This window comes from Gymnoscopelus microlampas (genome assembly GCF_963454915.1).
Source record: "Gymnoscopelus microlampas genome assembly, chromosome: 20".
In the NCBI taxonomy this organism is placed as follows: Eukaryota; Metazoa; Chordata; class Actinopteri; order Myctophiformes; family Myctophidae; genus Gymnoscopelus; species Gymnoscopelus microlampas.
In genome coordinates this window covers 20895005-20918093 of record NC_139957.1, presented here as the reverse complement: position 1 = coordinate 20918093, position 23089 = coordinate 20895005, and the positions used below count along the sequence as shown (strand labels likewise).

At 45.3% G+C, this 23089-nt stretch overlaps 1 protein-coding gene across 1 annotated transcript in view; it reads left to right on the top strand.

Annotated features, from left to right (window-relative positions):
• Positions 1–10247: 10247 nt before the first annotated feature.
• Positions 10248–23089, top strand: part of LOC311036397 (glutamate receptor ionotropic, NMDA 3B-like) — a 103390-nt gene continuing 90548 nt past the window's right edge. Inside the window, exon 1 of the mRNA XM_084045057.1 lies at positions 10248–11086. Coding sequence (XP_083901183.1) covers positions 10502–11086 — 585 coding nt within the window. The 5' untranslated portion in view covers positions 10248–10501. The remainder of the gene's footprint in view (positions 11087–23089) is intronic.

The window sequence follows — 23089 nt, the reverse complement described above, 5'->3', positions numbered from 1 at the left end:
CACAGATTAGCTCATATTAGCCTCTTACCGGGGTCCCGCCGTTATTACCTGCTGGACCCAACATGGCTCCTCCGAGGTTAGCCTCACTCCTCCGACCCCCGTCCCCTCCCCTCTCCACACATTGCAGAGTACAGTTGGACCTCTCGGGGGGGAAAGCATACTGGCCTATATTAATGTAATCCCTTGCACCTAGCGCTGCCAGCTCAGCACAACACAGCCTCGCCAACGACAATGGGACTAATGGCCACTGCCGTTGCCTATTATCATAACTCACTGTAAGCTAGAGGAGCATTAACCCATGGAACTCGTTATGTGCATCTTCCTTCACGCCGATAACTGTATGTCCATTGCAGACTTATTTTAAGTCACAGCGCGAGAAAAGAAATAAGCCCCGGGATTGTTTGACTTATACTCCATATCCACCCTGTTGTTTTAGGTAATTCTCTGTTTTCGAGAGAATTGGGTATTTATTTACCATGGCTGTAAAATTGTATCTGAAAAGCATGGTCTGAGCTATTGCAAATCAAATCTTTGGGCATAATTTACACACATAATTTAATGAAAAATGTAATTAGCATCAACCTCCCAGAGGCTTGAGGAATAAAATGCACACCTTTGAATAGAATTTATTCTCAATTACGAAAGGCCAACTCGGTCCAAACCTGTTCAGATTAAATCCTTTCTTCTAAAACGTAGAAATTCTCTCTTCAGGTCACCCCAAAGCTGACTTTTTGAGCTGTAGTTCTGCACTGGGGAACTAAAGTTTGTTAGTGCCCACTGTGCCAAGACCCTTGTTTGTTAGCTAAGCAACTTTGCCAAGACTGTACTTTGTGAGCTGAACGCCATGCCAAGGCTCTACTTTGTGATGTCACCACGTAAAGATTTTCTGCAGCTAAGCCCATTGACAGTGGACAGGTGACCACTTGTGTGGACACTCGGACGTGCGCGCCGTGATTGGGTGATTGAGCCAGGGATTCAGGTGCATTGTCTGGATCAAAAGGTCTGAGCAGTATGATGAAATGGAGTGTATTAATGGATTAAAGCTTCTTAAAAAATTCAAAACATTCCCCCCAAAAATTCATTGTCAGCCTCTGTTTACCGTAAATGGATCAGTTCCAAAGAGTTTCTCTTGATCAAATCCAATAACCTTGAAAGTACATTGACAAATAAAAAGTTTCATGCTCAGAGGATAGCTTCCTTCTGAAAAAACTGTAACACAACTACTGTTACAACATAATTGAGAGCATAATTTCTTTAAGGCTGGCTCTTTAAATACTATTATTGCCCTTGCAAGTATTGAATGATGGCCATGAGGGGATGTTTGTTCCCTCAGAAGACAGAGGTAAACTCTGTGAAATATTGACTCAACTGTCTAAATCAATCTGGTTGTACCTTAAATAGGGTCGGCTTCTCTTGCTGAAGGAAACTGGACAATGAGTCCCAGCAATCACATACTACTGTATATGAAGAAAGAAAACAAATATATAACGTGCACATACATTATCTATATTAGATTATCTGTGTTTATGTGTACAATTGTGCGCACTAAAGCACATGCTTTAGTGTGTATCTTCTTGTGATCAAGTCTGTTGTTATAGTGTACAGTTGTTTGTGTATTCTGTATAAGTGCTCATGAAGATGTTTTGTGATGTAGTCTAAATCACCTCCCAATGACACACTGAGGCCCTCACCATAATTATAACCTCAGGCATATCGACCTGAGGATATTACAATGTCAAACATGGAGGAAAATATAAAACATCGACTGTGTCCTTTAATGATAATCTGTTGTTTATTGAATGAAATAATAGTCATGCCAAGACAAGACTAGACAAGTCATTATGCATGTTTGCCATGTCTAATAGGTGACCCGTGGTGAACTAACCTGGACTCTCACCTTGAGCAAAATGTGGTTGCATCATCCTCGCTGCGCTCACAAAAACACCAAGCATGGATAAACATATTATGTTTATCCAGGTTGTGGAGTGTCGCTAGGCAACCGCCTGTCGGGTAAGCACCTCAACGGGGAGAGTCATTGGGGCAGAGGCGGTGCGCAGCCAGCCAGGTCCCGCCCCCAGCTGGGCTGCGTCCTCGATGGGCGCTACCTGCCAATCTATCTGTGGAACAAACCTGAAGTGAGCGCACCTGCGTTGCCCAGCTGGGGAGCGCACAGACAGACCAAAAGCACCGTCTCTGCCTCAGTATGGCCTGACTCTCCACGTTGACCAGACAGGTGCACAGGCGGTAAGCAAACCTCCACTTATTCTCCTCCTCATTGCTTGGTGTTATATAACTCGGAGTCTAATTGCTATATATTTCTGTTCTAGGCAACATAGGACCCGACACTGTTTAAACGGAATGTTCATGGACTGGAACCCCACGCAGAGGGTGTGAAGGAGCCCCGACGGGCTGAAAAGTATGTTTATTAATTTATGATTTGAAATGTCTTCACCAAACGGCACCAGGGGTTCCCCCCCCCCCCCCTGTGGACGTGCCATTATTTGAATAAAACGCTCTGTGAGGCCTTCGCAAATACTGTCTCCGAGTGTTGGTTTGGTTCAGTCTTCACAGGATAAACATATTATGTTTATCCAGGTGCAAAGGGACCAAAACACACTGAGCGAAAAACATTGACTGTGTCCTTGTTGACTGTAATACTAATCTAAATGTTAATCTGTTTATTGAATGAAATGCTCATTGTCTTTGTGAATAAATACCTGGCTTATTGCAAGTCGCTCTGGATAAGAGTGTCTGCTAAATGCCTAAATTGTAAATAAGCCTTTGAGCAATTATCACCAGGCCTTGGATAACCTCAGGCAATGATGAATGCCTTGGTGATAATCTATATATGCATATATTGATATACTGTAAGTATCAATCACATACCCAGTCTTTCATTGCCCTGGGTGAGGGGAGTGATAAAAGGATTCAGAGGGTGATAATTGATAACCCCCGGGGATGAGGATTTATAACCCCAAGGGCCCAGGGATGAATTAAGGGGGGGATTAAGGTAACAAGGCCCCTGGGCATAGCATCCATGCAGGTCCCAACTGCTAATACTCAAACTATAACAATAGTGGGTCACGGTTCTAGTGGACCCTGATGAAGGCGTCTGGACTAATTGATAAAGGCTTTTTTTTTTACTTGAACTGAACAGAGCTGCCTTGAACCTTTTTTAAGTTCATCGCCTTATTTTCCACTGTTTTCCACAATGTTTACAAAGGAAAGGAACTTAAAAGTATTGACCTATAATACATTTTACTGTATCATTTTCATTATCTTATACAATGGAATACAATGGATTCGTATTCAAGGCTAACATGACAACACACAATTGCAAAGTTCCAGATGACTCTGACGACAGTATATGGACAATGGGAAGAGTATTATGAGTTTACCCAGAGAACAAGGGGCCTCTGCCCACCTGGGGCCGCTTGCCCTAGGGTTGGATAAGGCCCAGGCCTCTGGAGGTCCGCTACCCCTGCGCAATGGCCCCATAGGCCTGCTGTGTAATCCATCCCTGCAGGTATGGGACCAATAAGTAAACACGCACCAAACTGTTACATCATCCTCGCTGCACTCACCATGTCAGACATGGATGATGGTGTTGTAGAATTCATGGCTTAGGAGGGTGAAGTTTATCCAGGCACAAAAGAAGAAATAAAGAAAAGAGCAGAGAACTGCTAACGAAGCTAAAGCTATAGCATAGCTAAGGGCATAAGCTAAGGATATGTGCTTGTGATAAGCAAATTATCGCTTGGGAAAATGGGGTATGCCCTCGGCTGAATACTTCTGGCAAGGATTACAATAACAATTTAGGCATTTAGCGATGCTCTTATCCAGAGCGATTTACAAGTGCGACAGACAGACAGACAGACAGACAGACAGACAGACAGACAGACAGACAGACAGACAGACAGGTACGTGTCTATAACGCTGTGAGACAGTGAGGGACAGACAGGTTAGCTAGCCGGTGTGGAGGCTAACTCTGGCCTTGGGAAAGTTTACATGATTTATAAGAACTGAATATGACCCCCTCTGCGGCGCTTCTACCGCAACATCTACTCATCACCCTATACTCTTATTGGCCCTCATCATATTCAATAAGTGTCCCCATTGGCCGAAATCCTATTTGGCCTATTTTGTCCCATTGTGCTGAGAAACGGAGGTATTCCTCAGGCAACCCTGACCTGTCCCAGGCCCTGACGCTAGATTGACAGCCCATTAGTGGGCCATTGATTGGTTGAATCTGGGAATGCATGAGCCAACCTAATTAGGGGCACAGTCCCTCCCCTCTGAATCTCAATGGAGACCCCTGGACAAAACAAAAGCACAATTAGCTGTATACACAGTAAAATCTATAGTGTTAATTTAATTCTGAGAGTATACAAATTTAACCAAATGGACCGGGAAAAACATTCCCTTGAGGCACGTCAAATACCAGTCCAACTACCCGCTCAAATGTGAATAATATGCACATGATAAACATATGAGACAAGCTGTGCAAGTGTACAAATATACATATTACTACAAACTATATTTACGTTATTTGTTTGTAAGGAACCCTTTACATTCATTCATTAAACATGAATGTTGCCATTTGATATATTGTACCAGATTTAGCTTCAGCTAATTACCATCTGCAGTCCCTTTGAGTATGTACACACACACGCACACGCACACGCACACACACACACACACACACACACACACACACACACACACACACACACACACACACACACACACACACACACCTCATTGAAACACTGCCAGAGGTTCTGATTAACTCGTAGCCTTAGACACCTGCACACACCCTCAACGTCTCATGGGGAGGTGATTTAGAGGGCACAGGCAAGCATCTTCTTGAGCACACAACTACACACACTGCACACAAACAACACAGACTCAAGCGCAAGCATACACACAAAGGAATGTGCTTCTGTGTTTGCAAATTACAATTGCAAAGCTAATCTAGATGTGTGTGTGCACTTTTCCATGTTCAAACTTTCATGTGTTGGCAAATGTACACACATCCACGCACACACATTTGTACATACACTGATTTCTTTACATCCACCAACACACGTGCACACACACACACACACACACACACACACACACACACACACACACACACACACACACACACACACACACACACACACACACACACACACACACACACACACACAGACACAGGTTAAATGGGTGTGTGTGTATATGCTGGTGTAGCACAGCATGATGGGTAAAGCCCCCTTTATACTTGACATTAAGTACAAGTAAGCATCTGCAAACGGGCTCCTGTACGAATCCTGCATTTGTTTGTAGTATACTTTGTGCAAGTCTCCTGAAAGCAAGGTGCAATACCATAGGAAATCGTCAGAGCAATACTGTTGTTCTGCAAGACGAAAAAAGCAATAGGTACACAGCGAAGAAGGTAGAAGAAGATACACTGTGGCACACATTTTGAAGAGAGGGAACTAGTTCATCACTATGCACTGCACATCTAGGCTATCGGCAGTAGGTAGCTGTCAATTAATTTTAGGTAGCTGTCAATTAATTTATGGTCAGTACTCAGTAGAAAATATTTCCCTATCTTTCCTTAGTAGATATAGCAGGTGAATGTCTGTTTAGATATTAGCCTATGGACACAGCAATGTGAGCAATGTCGTTTGAGTACAAAACGTGAGTATATTGAGACCTCTGCAGCACGTATCCAGACAGTCTGGAGTCTGGACTAATCAATGCAGCTCTCGACTCACGGACGGGCCGTAATGCCTGGATGTATCTGCTATCACAGTGTTGTTCCTCACTCCTTCTTCTCTGTATTGACTCACAAAGAGCATTTCAGGCTGCCCGAAACATACCTTGACAGCTGGGATTTTAATAGGTTTGTGAATTCAATCATGAAATACTTAATTTGCGTAGTCACAAAAGATGGTTATTGCCTTTTTCCCGTATACCGCAGGCAGGAGTGCTAATGAGACGGGGTGGTGGGTTGGGCTGTAGTGGTTGTTCTCGCTGTTGTCAGATACAGTGGCGTGTTTGTTGCCAACCTGGACAATGGTTTGGCAGGCTGGCTACCCTCACCTGAGTGCTCCCTGAGCAGTGGCTGAAAAACAAAAAAAGTCCTTGGCATGGAACGGAATGAGTGTGTAACAAAAAGCCACACACACTTGCAAAATAATATGCGTGCGTGGAAGAGCACAAACACAATGCGCCCACGTTAACCCAAGCGGCTATCGCATTGGCACACCCAGGCGTCCACACATGTCATGGACTGTGCACCCGCAGACACAAACACAAACACACTCACACACATCCTTAGAGGCACACTCACATACAGTGCACTCACACATACTGTACTACACACAAGGTCCTGCTGTTAGGCCTAGATAAGTCGCTCTCTATTGGCCAGGGCCTTTGTACATCAGGGAGAGTGGCGCGTAAAAGGAAAACGGAGTGCAATGAACTCATGTTAATTTGTTTTAACTCTCAGAGCACAGCACAGAACAGCACACTCCCAACAAACACACCTCCTCCCAAACAACGCTTTCTCCACACCTCCGCCCCGGCCCGCCTCCCTCCCTCTGTTCTTCGTTTCAACTTTTGTTTCTTTGTTTTATTCTTTTCATTCTGTCCCTTTTGTTGTTTATTTCTTTTGTTCTCTTTCTTTTCCTCATCTCTCTTCCTTCATCTACGCTATGCCCCCTTCCTCTTTCTCTCTGGTTCTGTGTCCTTGTTAACCATAATTGTGGCAAAAGGTGATATTGGTGTCTGTAGTGCTGTGCCAGGAATACTAACTCATGTCTCCGTGACATTTCAACAGTCTCTGTCCTACCTGGGTCTGCAGAGCCAGATTACCATGGATTACACAGTTGGATCTGGGTTTATGCATGCACAACCACACACACATTCGTGCGCGTGCAAGCTCACAAACACATAATGCACATGCACACACATCAACCCCCATGCACACACATTCACACACATGCACAGTGCACACTCACCCTGACTCTCTCTTATGGAAGAGCACTCCCTCACACTCAAATTGGCAGTAGTTGTTGGCTCACCTCTCAGCAGAAGCACTCTCCAGTCTTTTACCAGTGTAATTGTGGTGTCCTTGTGTGAATGAATCATTGATGCTGTTTAATGGGACAGGCAGTGCGTTGGGGGGCCAAATAGCATGTCTACATTCAAACTCAAAAAGACAGAGAGACCAAAGGCGAAGGGGAATGTGTTACATTTAGGTGTGCCAATGTGCAAGCATTGACAGTAGTCAGCAGCGTTGTCAATGCTTGGCACACCTGAATCTAACACACCCATTATCAATTGTATTAGCTGCCTAAATGTGTTTCTTACATCACAGTGTACTACGGTCAGCACCTGCCATGTTTTACCCTTCTGTAGTTTTTAACCTGCACAGGAAAACAAACTATGAAATTGGCCTATAGCGTTCCGTTCCCCTTTAAAGGACAAGATCTAAATGTGAAATTCGTGGAGGTAGAGAGAGGGATAGAGAATGCATAAGGACATGGAGGATGCGTATTAGACACAGGCAAAACAAAGAGGGCAGGTAGAAAGTGACATGCATGTGAACGAGAGGAATGACAGCGTCCAAAGAGAGGCAGGGACACATTGCCCATGTTAGCAGAGATGGAGGGCTATAATTGGGTTTCTGATGCCTGCCTAATCCCATTCTGTATATTAATCCCTGGCAATGTACATAATCAAAACAAATACACCCCAGGGGAGGGGGGGTGTTAATAGGAATTCCTAACACAGACACAGGCCAGCATGTGGAACATATAACCCAACCTCAGGCTTTGGGGAGAAACTAATGGCAGAGCCCAGCCAGCCCTCGGCACAGTAAAATCCTGAGTTAATTTAACTCCGAGAGTGAGAGAGGGACCATTTTGCACACAGCATTTGAGCTACGCTTAATCAGAATGCTACACCCCACACACACACACACACACACACACACACACACACACACACACACAGATGTCTGCACTAGAAGTCTTTGCGTGTACACTTTAATTAATTGCAAGTCCCAGTGTTCCCAGAATGTATTTTTCTTAAATGCTGGATGAAGGGGAGGAATCAATAATAAAAAAAAGATAGTTTTTCTATTTCAGAAGATGATGCATGGTCAGAAGTTTCGGAGTGCAGTGAGTTTCTTCCTGTTCATTTGCTGTGTTAATATTAATTTCTGAGATTAGGAGGCGGGCGGACAGACTTTGATAATGGCGCTTCATTTGGTTCGCATGATAAACTGTGGCTAAAAGAAATGAGAGAGACCCTAGTTTAAAAGAATAGCTTGCTCCCTTTCACACTCATGTACACACAGACACACACATACTGTAGAACACACGCAGAATCAAGAAGAAACAATTAATAAGGCTCTGGCCTTATCTAATGCGTTTATTGTATAGTGTAATTATATGCCTGCGCCGGCGACAGCCATGGCAGGAGGCACAAAATTCTCATGAATGTGTGTTATCTCGAGAAAGTCTTGAGGGAACATCTGGCACAAATGTCTACTTGGAGTCAAGAATCAAAGGTCAAGGTCACTGTGTGACCTCACAAAACGCATTAATTGAATGCCTTCAAAGTCTTCACTACATATACATATTATATGAGATGGATGTAAACTGCAACTGGTTGGTGGAGACATACAACTGTGATGCAGTATTTCTAGTCTTTATTGCTTTGCGGCGAGCCTTAGAAAAGCCAAAAAGAATTGGACTATATGCTTCCCCATTGCCTGAAAGGGAATGAAGCTGCCTGGGAAGTATCTATGCCTAGGTTCAATCCTGCACAGCCTCAACAGGTGAAAAATAAGACAGTCTGCATGTGTGTCTGCCCATGCAAGTTTAATGCTGTCGGTTTCTGCGGCAGAACAAAGCCTACAGCGTTGGCTTCCATCTTATCTCTGTGTACGGCTAGTGGAGCATGAGGAGGGAGAGGAGAGATTGAAAACATAATATTTCACCCAACTGTCTGAGATTTGTCAGTAAACCTCCCCCTAACCGAACAGGTCGCCTAGCAGGCTGTGAAATGGCTTGGATCCTGGTTGTTATGTGCATTTTCTATCTTCAGGGGTGGTCGAGAGAGTGTGTGTGTGTGTGTGTGTGTGTGTGTGTGTGTGTGTGTGTGTGTGTGTGTGTGTGTGTGTGTGTGTGTGTGTGTGTGTGTGTGTGTGTGTGTGTGTGTCAGTGACAATACCTCTATTCCCCTGGAGTGCCAGTGAAACCTTTGCTTGTCACACCTCAAATAGCCCATGCTCATCTGAAAGCTCTCGTCGTCTCAGGGCTCAGCTCCTGTCAACAAAAGAGATGCAGGGAGATAAGGCGAGGAGAAAACAGAGGAAAAAGGATGATCTTGGTTTCCACTCATAACTGACACCCGAAAAATTACCAGGGAGAGGCTGAACACAGAGAACACACACCAGCGGGCAAGATTACTCTTCCTCGGCATCGAGATTTATGCTCTGGCCTGAAGACGGTAAATTACAAAAGGTGAAGGGAACAAAATGAATGACTGGTTGAATGAGCTCTTGTGCTTATAATTAGTCGGCACACATGCATTATCTGTTTATCTCATATCATTAGTGCGGACCATTGTGCCAAAAATATGTGGTTGCACAATGAATGATTTTTGAAGGTTGAAGTGCGAAATGAGAATATATTTCAGTGCAAAATTGAGATTTCAACAAGGTCTGGTCGCCAGCCTTGCCAAATAGTTCTACGCCCACACTGAGGATTGATGGTCTCCTTTGGCCTAAAACGAGTTAATCAAGTAACGTCCTAACTGGTGCTTCATGTTCCAATCCCAACCATGAATGAATTGGAAGTAAAAAATGTCTGATAAGTCAGAATCTACAATATTGTGTAATTAAAAACGCAAAGAGCTAGAACTGGGGAAAAGGGGAATGAAACCTTAGTACCAACCAAAATTTCATTAAAATTCTACCAGAGGCAGGCTCCGTGACAGAGGTTAGATTTAACGGGCAGGCGCGCGCGCACGTGTACACGCACACACACACACACACACACACACACACACACACACACACACACACACACACACACACACACACACACACACACACACACACACACACACACACACACACACACTACAGCTGGTGTTCCTCCTCTAGCGCTCTGCTCGTCAGCAGAGACTGACAGAAGCGGGGCGACCGGCGACCGTATAGCTGTGCGCTCTGCTCTCCTCACTCCTCTCCAGCGCGTCTTTTCCCCCCCAGCTGTCAACCGCAGAAACTTTGAAAAGGGGAGAAACTAAAACGTCGATAGACAGAACCACCGTCGACAGTCCACATCAAAGAACAGAGAGAAAAGAAACAAAGGGGGGAATAATAAAACAACCAAGTCGGAGGGGAAGCGGGGGAGCCGGGAGAAAGAGGGAGCTATGCCATCTCCTGCCGAGCGGAGCCCAGTCCTCCTCTGCTCTCTGTCGGAGCCACAGCAGCATGGTGTCTCTCTCTGGACCCTGGACCTTATGGACGCGCTGCTTCACCCTCGGCAGACCACATGCTCTCCTGTCCTCCTCCACCGCCAGACCGCTGCTGCTGCTGCTCGTCCTGGCCGTCCTCTCCTGTTCCCCGGAGCCCTGCCGCCCGCACCCGCAGCCCTGCCACATCCTGGCGCGGATCGGACACACGGTGCGCCTCGGCGCGCTCCTGCCAAGCCGCCAGCCGGCACGGATACAGAATGCGCTCAACCGCGCCCTGGCCAGCCTCCGGCACCAGACCACCGGGCCCGGGTCGGACTCCTCGTCGTCCTCCTCCTCCTCCGCCACCACCGCGACCACCTCCCAGATGTCTCCCCTGCTGCCCTACAACCTCAGCCTGGAGATGGTGGCGCGGACGCCCGCGGGAGGCGACCCGGAGTCGCTGTCCCGTAGCGCCTGCCAGGACCTGGTGGTCAGAGGGGTGTCCGCCGTGCTGGCGTTCCCCCGCTCCTCCGAGGAGCTGATCCAGGTGGAGTTTCTGTCCTCCTTCCTGGAGATTCCGTTCATTTCCATCCTGGAGGACACGGAGCCCCTCCGGACCAAGGTAGACAGACCCACGGTGTCTTTAATTGTGTGTGAGCGTGTGTGTGCGCCCCTGTTTTTATATTGTACCTGTAGTATCTATGGGAAATATGCTGTATAATGACATTTTGGTTTTGTGTTTGGTGATTCATGTCCAGCATCTGTACACACACACACACACACACACACACACACACACACACACACACACACACACACACACACACACACACACACACACACACACACACACACACACACACACACACACACACACACACACACACACACACACACACACACACACACACACACACACACACACACACACACGTAGGGCTGGGCTATTATGACCAAATCAAATGTTTGGTCACAAGTGATGTTTAGCTAATATACTTGATATTGATAATGTGACAATATTTTAGGGATGATTGTTGGTACTTTTGGAATACTTTACAATATTTTTTGAGGAAAGACCATTAGTAATATGATTCAAGATTCAGCAACAGTAACACATACTAGGATAAGTAGCAGATAGAAAAAGCTAAATATAAACCTCACTGGATGTGATTACCTAACAGGTAGAGGCATTTTGGTTGTTCATTTTACTCAGCCTACAATAGCCTAATAAGTTCAGAACATTCTATCATTTAATTGTAAAATACAGCCTTTGAGCAGAGCACTTCATCCATTTTCAAACATATCTTTATATAATGGGTCCTCACTATTGCTCATTATATATTCTGTCTGTGTGTCTGAGGTGAACTGTGGACAGTTCCCACTGATGACATCATCAGTGGCAATTTCAAGCAAGATTTCAAACCTTTTTTGTAATTTTTATGATGCAAAAACATTGGCTTCTATTTCAGCATGCTAACTTTCCAGGAAGACAAAGACTGTAGTGGTTTCCATTAGCTTGGAATCCCAACCGATGACATCAATAGTAGGAAGGTTTTGTCCAAAGCCCATGCACCTCTGACACAGTCAGTAGACAGAAATGGGGCCATCTTATAATGAGCATTACTGAGGACCAAGTATGAACATAATGGTCAAAAATGGGTGAAGTGCTCCTTTAGGACCAGGAAAAGAGAACATTTAATCAGAATCTGTTAATTCAACATAAAAGGAAATGTAGCCTATACAAGGGATTTGTTATCATACATTGGATACAGTATATTAGGATATCCAAAATCCAAAATCTAGTGTCAAGGTGTGAATGAGGAGAAGGTAGGAGTCACCCAATCGCAGTACAAGGAGACAGTGGCACAGACTCCATGTACCTTTCGTTCAGTTGATTTTCAAAATACAGCAATCTGAATGCAGGAGTTTTAATTTGAGAGGAAACCTGAGGAGCATAATAAATGAACTAAGAAACTACACTGCGGGTAAACACTAAAAAAATAAAATATACAAGGAATCCAGAACAATGCAGACTTTCTCACAATGACTACAATAGACAAACTCAATTAACAGCGACCACAGGTGGGCTTAAATAGACAGGGACTAACAGGACACAAGAAGAACAATTAGCACACGATTGGCTAGGGCTAAATAAGACACAGATGAACTACATTTGCAAATTACAAGACAGGTAAGACAAGACAGGTAGCAACAACTAGGGCAGACTGGAAACAGCAGGGAGACAGAACTTGACACAGATCTTATATCTAGTCTTATATCATATCATATCATATCACAATATCAATATTATATCGATATATTGTCCAGCTCTAGACTGAAGAACATTACCAACCTGCTAACACTGTGGGGAGTCTGGGGACACAATCCTCCGGGGTGATTAATCTCTGACAGTTTACAAATGGCATTATTTTTGCGTCCATTTTCATGCTCTCAGAGTTACATTAACACTGAGCATTTTATGGTGCAGCAATTTTGCTCAGCAGGCATGTTCCAAAGAAACAAGCCGGAATCTCAACAAGGGCTTGTGGAGTAGTTGTAAAAACAACACCAAACGCCTGAGCCGAAGATCCCTTTAAATTCCACTATAAGCACATCTCTCCTCCCTTTTCATCAAATACAGCTTCGATCAGTTTGATCTCTGGCGAGCTTTACCGGTGCACCTGCCAGCCCTGAGCATGCATGTTTAATGGTGGGTCTGCTTCTAGACTGTTGCCCTCTAGTGCTCCGGCATCGACGGCGTGTTAGCCCAGTGGTTTTCAAACTTTTAATTTTCAAGGTCCCCCATGACCCTGGGAGTGCACAAATGGACCATTTCGTTCCATTTGTACACTCAGACCTGTAATGGTCCATTTGGAACCCAATCAAGGAACCCAGAGGGTCCCTGGACCCCACTTCGTCAGCCCGATGTACACTTCGTCGTAGGCCAGAGTAGCACGCCAAAAGCAGCTGATCTACAAGCTCACAACGTGGCACGACGCCTGGGTTTTTAGATCGGCTATTGTTGGCTTGTGACCCTGTACATCAGGAGGTTTTGCGCTATTTGACACGGAGAGGCGTGTTTGGATGGGTAAATGTGTGCGTATATTTGTATGTGCTTCTGTGTGTTTAGTGAAGAGCTGTGTAATTTGGCAGCAATCAGAGCGAATCAGTCAAAGTTGAAATGTTGGAGAGAGTTGTGGTGTCTGCTGTGACTGTGGGCAACAGCCCAACAGCTTGTATTGCAGCAGGTTGTTGCATGCCTGTGCATCTCGCTGGGTCGTGTTAGAGTGTGTGTGTGTGTGTGTGTGTGTGTGTGTGCGTGCGTGTACGTGTGTGTGCGTGTGCGTGCGTGTGTGTGGGCTGGAGAACGTGTCAAGATGCCCAGCCAAACAAGCTGTAAATACAACAATGCACCCTGACCTCACAGCCAAAAATCCTTAAATTCCACTGTGAGCATTTCACCTCTCCCTTATAGTGTGTGTGTGTGTGTGTGTGTGTGTGTGTGTGTGTGTGTGTGTGTGTGTGTGTGTGTGTGTGTGTGTGTGTGTGTGTGTGTGTGTGTGTGTGTGTGTGTGTGTGTGTGCGTTTGTGTGTCCATGTTAGTATTCCTCTCAGCAGGCAAGACTGTTTGCCAGTCAGTCAATCCAGCTTCATATCTGCCTCTATCTGACTGAGCAGTCAAGTGCGACACACACACACAACCTTACCTAAGAGACATACGCACACGCACACGCACGCACACGCACACACACACACACACACACACACACACACACACACACACACACACACACACACACACACACACACACACACACACACACACACACACACACACACACAGCCTCGCCTAAGATGCACGCACGCATGCAGAGAAACACTCTCTCTTTTACGCAAACACACCCATATTCTTCCTCAACCATGAAGACAGCATGAGTGAAGAGCGGCGTCAGAAAGACAGAGAGGACTGGGAAGCGATCTATATTGTAAGCCTGCAATCTCTGTCCCGTTATGTCTCTCTGTCAAGCCATGGATCGCTTATTTCGATTTCAGAAATGTTCGTAGTAGCAGTTGTTGAATCACAGCACTTGAGGAATGTCACCAATGCAAGGAGATATAGAGAGAAAGTGCTGGAAAGAAGAGAGGGAGAGAGAGAGAGAGAGAGAGAGAGAGAGAGAGAGAGAGAGAGAGAGAGAGAGAGAGAGTGAGAAGGATAGAGATAATGAGAGAGAGCGAAAGAGAGAGAGGGGGAATGGGGAAAAGAGAGCAGGAGAGGATGCGAGGGACAGAGAGAGGTGGTGGGGGGGGTGTTCTGTCATGCTGGGGGAGGCCTTTCAGCTAAGCAGAGCTGTGCCACTGGGCAAAATAAAGAAACTCTCTCTCTCTCTCTCTCTCTCTCTCTCTCTCTCTCTCTCTCTCTCTCTCTCTCTCTCTCTCTCTCTCTCTCTCTCTCTCTCTCTCTCTCTCTCTCTCTCTCTCTCTCTCTCTCTCTCTCTCTCTTCTCTCTCCATCCATCCATCTGTGGTTATTGGTATGCATGCCATGCATGCATCTGTGCGTGTGCGCACACTTTTCAGTGACTGGTGGACATCGTGTGCTCTGGATCTTTCTCTGTCTGTCTGTCTGTCCGTCTCTCCCTGTGTGTCTGTCTCTCTGTGTCTGTCTCACTGTCTCTCTCTCTCTCTCTCTCTGTCTCTTCCCGCCTGTCTGTCTCATCGTCTGTCTCTGTCAAGGGTACTCCCTCGTCCCTACTTAGACAGGGAGGTTGGGTGGGTAGGAGCAGAGACAGGGTAGCTTGGGTCAACATGGAAGGAAATTATCTGGCTGTACATACATCGAATTGGCTTTGTTCGCCCTGCAGATAGCGAGACATGCAAACAGGAGATAAAATTCTTATTAAAATTCTTATTTACAAGTTGGTGGCAAGGGACAGGAGACGCGCCCTGAGGGGAGGGGAGGGTTTGGATGTAGAGTGACAAACAAAACAAACAGCACAGCCAAGGAAATGAACCGAATCCATCACAGATTCATCCTCAAAATGAGGATTCATTTTTCTTTTTTAATAAAACACAATTTACTTTTCTTAAAAAATGCTTCTCTCTTCTACAGTTTCTGGTGTTTCGCAATGCAGATTTTCTGTAGTCCCATATGTTTCTGGAGAATTGAACCCTCCACTGGAGATTAGGTGGAAAGAGAGAGAGAACGTATGGTAAAATCCTGAGTGTTAGTGACAGATGAGAGAGATTGAGATAAGAGACAAAAAGAAGAGAAGAAATCTTGAAAGAGCAAAATGAACAGAGAGAAAAAGATGACTAGGAGAATGAGAGTGGGAGACAGACAGACAGACAGACAGACAGACAGACAGACAGACAGACAGACAGACAGACAGACAGACAGGATGAGGATGAGAGAGGACAAGATAGCCTGTCTGTGGTCTGTGTCCATCCATGGCATCTCTCTCTTTCCCTCTCTCTCTCTCTCTGTGCTTAGTCAGACAGAGCAGTGGGACTTGGCTGTGTCTCTGTGAGGAAGTGCTTATTCCACCCAACCTACTTAAGCTAATTAGAACCACTGGGCGACCCCCGACTGTAAATCTCCCCAGTCCATCTAGCCGTGCCCTGGGATGGGAGGATGGGACAGGATGGGAGGAGCAAAAGGAGGACGACAGGAGAGAAGGAACAGAGGGAGGGAGGATTCGGGGAAGATTAAAAAGAAAAAAGGAAATGGGTTTTTCCTCTCTCATCAGGGCTATTATGGGCATTTGGGGGAGGTGAATCGGCCATCAGCAGCCATTCACTGAATGAGGTCGGGAATGAGTTTGTAGAGATTTGATGTTGTAGAGCACTGGGGTTTGCCGTAACCTTGATTAACCTGGGCCCCAACAGGTTTTTACAAATGCAAGAAGATGTTCTTCTTCTTCTTGTCCATTTATCCAGGGTAGGTTCACTTTTAAGCAATGCCATGCGTCACTCTCACACAGTGACACATTCACACCTGTGAGCTGCCCAGTACAAACACAGTTTGTGGTTGTTGTGGGAGGAGCGAGTATTGGTTATTATCTTCCCCGCCCCGATTTTTCCTGCCAATCCGGGTTACCGACCCGGGAACCTTTTGGCCACATGCGCACCTACAAATCACAGATCCCATAAGACCACTATTACAAACGGGAGAGGTGCTGAAAATACTAACAAGTATTATATAATTATACACTTTTAAGACTTATATACAGTTGACTCCCACTATATACTGTATATATATATATATTTGAATATAGAACCCAACAAGACGACACCACTAACAATGATGGACATTCATGAATGTACTGGAATATGATGCTTGATAATGTTACATATGAACCCCTGCACTGTGATTGTAACTGTGAATGAAAATCTGCAAATACAAATTATATATATTTTTTAAATCACCGGGGTCCCCAGGTGTTCGCCCCCAGAATAGGGACACTAGGGTTCATGTGGTTAACTGGGGAGGAAAAATAAACATTCCTTCAACGTTGGTTAATTTTTAATATATGTGGTTTTAATGAAATGCACTACTGCATGTAGTTTTGATAAAATGCACTCTGCCCCCTATACCGATTCCACATACAAGCTGATAACATCGCAGAAAATCATTTTGTGGATCATGACTTCTTTTCCTTCAATGTATTCACAGCAAGAGATTGGGAGGAAAGTGGTATTGCTGATTCCTCAATGTGATTAGGCAGGAAGGGGGATGCTAGTCGGAATTCATTATTTGTCAGTCTTCACACTGTGCGCACAGCATTTTTTTTCTCTCTCTAGCTTAGTTACTGTCGCATTTACTCACTGATACAGAAAGGTATTATTGAAATGTGGCAAGGGACGCAATCACGTGGCATTCTAATCATGCGTTTCACAGTGGGATTATGAATGGCAGTTGTGGTTTGGCGCTTTGCGGTTTAGTGACTGTGCTTTAGCTGCTGCTGTCACGGTGCACCCCCCCGCCCCCAAAAAAAAGGATGTAAATCAAGAGGCATATTTCACAAATTTCACTGGGTTTGTTTCGGGCTGTAATTACTTCTCATCTTTACCTATCAAAACTTTAGCACTTTTTTTTTTACTTCTGCCTGCTTGTAATGTTCACACATCAGGAATTCAGCTGCTTCTTCTGTTGCACTTAATGCAAGCCCCTCCAGACAAGAGCGTGCCTAACATATAAATGCAACATGTAAATGAGTAGCGATTATAGCCTTCTTCCTGCAGTTCAGCCTCGCTCTGACATCCTCCTCCAATATGTTAAACTCCACTGAAATACTGTAAACACTCATACAGATGTAACATATATACTATACATTAACCATTTTAAACCTTATATTCCCTCAACACCAAATCTCTTAAATAATCTAGTAAATAAGAGAAAATACATACTTTTGTGTGAAAATGACTGACTTTTTTTAATGACTTGTGACATGAATCATGACGAACCAAACCGTTTATTGTATTGTGCTGAGTGGGTGTTACCAATTGGAATTTGGTTGTATTCTGAATGCAATGACAATAGACATCTTATCATATACAGTACTATACGCGGCGTGGTGCGCTTTGAGGCTGTAGATCTGCTATCTTTGCTGAATGTTCACCCCAGAATAGGGACACTAGCGTTTTATGTGGTTACTGCTTAATTACACAGTGAAACACACCGTGTGGCAAATTATTCCTATACTTCAACGAGTTTGATTCCGATTGGCAGTTATTGTGTTGGTAGGGAAGTAACATTCCGCCCGCCCCCCACCCGCCATCTATCCATCCAACAGTCTTATAAGTCTTTCATTAACTCACTCCATTTTTAAATGCCCCGGCTCATTCTTCTTAGCAAAATGAAGATTAGTGCAGTAAAAAACCCAATTTGCCCCTTTGAATGAAATTACATATTAATCCTGAGACCCTGCTGAATAGGACGCATTGTGGCTCTGAGCTAGCCTCGCTCTCTGAGGACACACACGTGCACGTCAATGTGTTCACACTCACAGGCACTTGCGTATGCTTGGGAATGTGTATACACAGGCATGTATTCCTGTATGTATGTATGCATGTATGTATGTATGTATGTACTGTACACTGGAATCTGCACGCACACCTGCATTGGTTATTCCCCAAGACACACAACGCACACACACACACACACACACACACACACACACACACACACACACACACACACACACACACACACACACACACACACACACACACACACACACACACACACACACACACACACACACACACACACACACTAACCTACCCGCACAGACCGCCCACACACAAACGTCAATGATAGCCACACACACTCATGGTAGTTGGTGCTCAGGTTATTAAACCCTAATGAAGCTTCCCAGGGCCGCAGTGCCTCCTGTGTTCCTCAGAGATGACGAAGGGGGATTTGTCTCTCCAAGCCCCAACACAGAGGAACAAATGAGGGAGAGAGAGGGAGGGAGAGAGAGAGAGAGACAGACAGAGAGACAAGGACAAAATGCATGTCGAGCCAGGGCTGCAGGCGAAACTGACAGCTTGAGACGACCAGGGCCACTCACTACAAACAGCTCAAAGCGGCATTCTCTTCATTAGGCTTGTGATGACAGTCAAATGCGGTCCTGCACTGAGCCGGATTAATTGAGCGAAGAAGAAACGGCGCTGTGCTGCTCTACTAAAAAGAGTCTAAGCGACTGTCTCGTCGTTAGCAGCTCGGCGCGGGCGCACACCGTTTGCTTGAGTTACGGCTGTTAATAGCAAGCGGGTGCTGGTTGTTTTTGTTTTTTTGGTGTTCACTCAGTGTTGAACGTTCGGCGTTGAATCAGGCCGTATAGCCGAAAGAGAAAGGCGCGGGTGAGTAACGTGCTGTGGCGAGCTCCACGCATCACTGGTGCGTTTGTTTTTCTTCAGGGGCAGGTAGAGGGGCGGAGGCACAAACAGAAATGGAAGCAGATCACTGAACTATGGAGGCAGGCAACAGAGGAAATGGGGGGGTGGGGGGGGGGGGGGGGCAGAGAGGTGGGTAAATGAAAGATGAGAGATAGAGGTAGTAAAGAGAAGGGCCGTCTCATGAATGCAAGGATGAATGGATAGATGGGTCACAGTTATCACAGCAGTCTTAGTTTAACTCTGAGAGTGTAGCAATGGACCTGTATATGGACCCAGTTAAATTAACTCGTCAAATAAAAATCGGACAATCTGGTTGTCAAACTTAAACCCATTAAGACCTGAGACCGATTCTACTAAATCTCTTCTAAATCCTAACAGTTTTTTGAAAAAGAAAAATGTTGCTGTCAGTGGTTCTCACACTTCTTCATGTCAAGGACCCCCAAAATTATATATATGTGGCCGCGGACCCCCATCTCAAAATATTTTGTTCCAGGGACCGCCAGAAGCAACGATTTGAATTACAAATGTTCGCTTTAAAAATATATATATTCAAAGATTTGCACACATTTTTTCGATTTTTCAAAAATAGCCAAAAGTGTAAAATGATGCTTTTTTAGCTCAAATCAAAACGTGACACAGATGCGTCCCAGGTCTTAATGGATTAAAAAAGGGCAACATTGAGCACGGAGAGAGGGATGAGGAAGTCATAGGAGGATGGACGGAGAGAGGGGGAGGCAGAGAGAGCTATACTGGTGAGGGAGCGACCGAAGAATGAATGCCGCTTGATAGGAAAATAGAGAGCGGGTTTAGAAAGAAGCATGGAGGGAGCGGTGGCGGAGGGACTAATGCAGGGACGGATGCGGCGCGTGACGTAGAGATGGAGAGAAGAAAGGATGGATGGGCGGAGCGAGGCAGTGGTAGAAGCATTAAGAGGGAGCAACACTGGGGGGCACGTAAAGGTTTGCAGGGTGGAATGGAAGGAGAAGGAAGGGATGGAGGAGGGGGGGGGCTTTGGTGGAGGGAAGCAGGGACTGAGCGACAGAGTAATAACAGGGATAAATGGAGGTATAGAGAGGGAAGGAATGATTGAGTGAATTAGAGTGGCGGAGGGAGGCTGGGCCTGTGTGCTCCCTCTTCCATTGAGGAGTTTGATGGAGGCGGTTCTATCTGCCGTGTGCCAGTTCATTAGAGGATTACCCACTGATAACTTACACTTATCACTGATTGAAAAAAGAAAGGGGGGGGGAAACAGCACACGCACACGCACACGCGCACACACACACACACACACACACACACACACACACACACACACACACACACACACACACACACACACACACACACACACACACACACACACACACACACACACACACACACGCACAACTGCACAAACTTATAAAAGCACAGACCCAATAGAGAAAACACACAGAAGTCCCAAAGGTACACACGCACACACATATAAAAACATGCACAAATCAATGAACACACATACTGTACAAGCACAGTACACAGAAGATGGACTCTATATGGACTACCAGACACACACACACCCATCCAATCCTCCTTTCCCGCCTCCCTCCGCCCTCACACACCTACTTCTTTGTATGCTCCTACAATACAGCTGATTCTGTGGATTGAGCAGTAATTGTGTGTGTGTGGCAGGTCTATTACCATGTTCCAGTATATATACTGTGCTGTGTGTGTGTGTGTGTGTGTGTGTGTGTGTGTGTGTGTGTGTGTGTGTGTGTGTGTGTGTGTGTGTGTGTGTGTGTGTGTGTGTGTGTGTGTGTGTGTGTGTGTGTGTGTGTGTGTGTGTGCTCGCGCGCGCGTGCGTGTGTGAGAGGGGACTATAGGAGGTTGACTAGCCAAGCCAGAGAGCTTGGCATGTAGGCCAGGTGTGCTTGGTAGATAAGAACAGACAGACAGACAAACAGACAGACGGTTGGATTCAAGGTCCAGCTGCTCCTACAGGTCACAGGTGAGATGACACTATAGGCACTGGCTGACAAACGGACAGATAAGTGTGAGACAGACAGAGAGAGAGAGAGAGAGAGAGAGAGAGAGAGAGAGAGGGAGACACTGACAGACAGAGAGAGAGATAAAAGAGTTTTAAACCAGTGGTTCTCAAACTTTAATCACGTCAAAGAAGACTCACAAATTCTATATGCATTGGCTGCGGACCCCCATCAGAAAACATTTATAAAAAATATTCAAGATTTCTGTTGTTAAAATGTTTTTTAAAAAAATCAAAATGTTTCACATTCTTTTCGAGATTTTTTAAAAATGAGTCTTTCAGCATCAAACTTTCCAGTCCAGGGTTCCCACTCCAGCTCGATGACTGTAGTATCCAGCTTTAAGTGCTATTGTGCCTATAGTTTTTTTTTCTCCCTAGGTCTCAGATTCATGCCATGTTTCAGATTTGGTTTCAGCATAATCATCAAACCGAAGGTTGTTACGTCTGAATTGGTAATCCAACTAATTTGTTTTAGAGGTCAGGTCGGCAAGAGAGGACAGAATTCGTAACTGATTTGTAGGAATCGAGCGATGTATTTGCTCTAATCATTAGTTATTTTTCTGCCTGTGAATACAGGCTCTGAGTAATCAGAATTGCTTAAACAGTACATATATTTGTTTGGACTTCTTCTGTTGCTCTAGTTGGTCTTTGTGAAATGTATTTTGTTGGTTGAGCTATTCATGTACTACTGAGAGTGATATGAACCCACTTTAGTGGCATGATCACCCCGCTAATGTAGCAGTGTAGATAGGGTAACAATAGAACGCTGTCAAAGTTCTTGATCCACTTGAGTGCTCTGAATTGCAGTATGGCATTGGTAATTTCAGTCCAGCATTAAACTGATTAAAACGCACAAAGTCTTATTTGCAGAGTTCTTGGGAGCAATTTCAAAGTTTAGAGCATTGCACCTCACAGCGTGCAGCACCACACAGGAAACAGAATGTTAATGTACACTCTCAGTATTTATTTATTTATCGAATGCAAAGTCCTTAAGCCAAGAAATTGCCTCCTGATCTGCAGTATGGAGGGCGACTAATCCTCCTTTTAGTCTTTGGAGAGGGCAAGCTCTAAACATGTGCTCCTTTTTTTTTGCTCCTCCACAAGCACAAAGTGGGCTTGTTATTCTAGTAACCTCTGTAGTAGTGTCTGAGACCAAACCAGTGAAGCCCAACCTGTGAGCCCAAACACGTTTCTGCCCGGTTCTCCTCGGTGCCTGGAGCTATTGATCTCAAATCGCGCACAGCCATTGACCATTACCATGCCCATGGAACTCCAAAGCCCGTTTTTCGATATCACAAAATCTCAGCTGTTTATTCCCATTTTTATGTCAAAAATTCTTCTGCCCGGTTCTCCTCACTGCCTGGCGCTATTGCTCTCAAATCGCGCACAGCCATTGACCATTACCATGTGCATGGAACTGTCAAGCCACTTCTTCGATATCACTAAATCTCAGCTCTTTATTCGCATTTTTATGTCAAAGAATGTCAAGAATGTGGCCATGCTTGCTGGCTGGAGAGAGAGAGAGGGGGAGGGGGAGGGAGAGAGGGGGACAGAGAGAGACAGGACGTGCAATAACCCCACGTTTGCAACTACTTTTGCCTGCGCACTTCACCGGGTATGGTCTAGTGTTTGATAACACAGGGAGCCAGGGCAGTGGTGTTGAGCAAATAGTCCTGGTTATGATTCTTATCGTTGTGTTGAACAC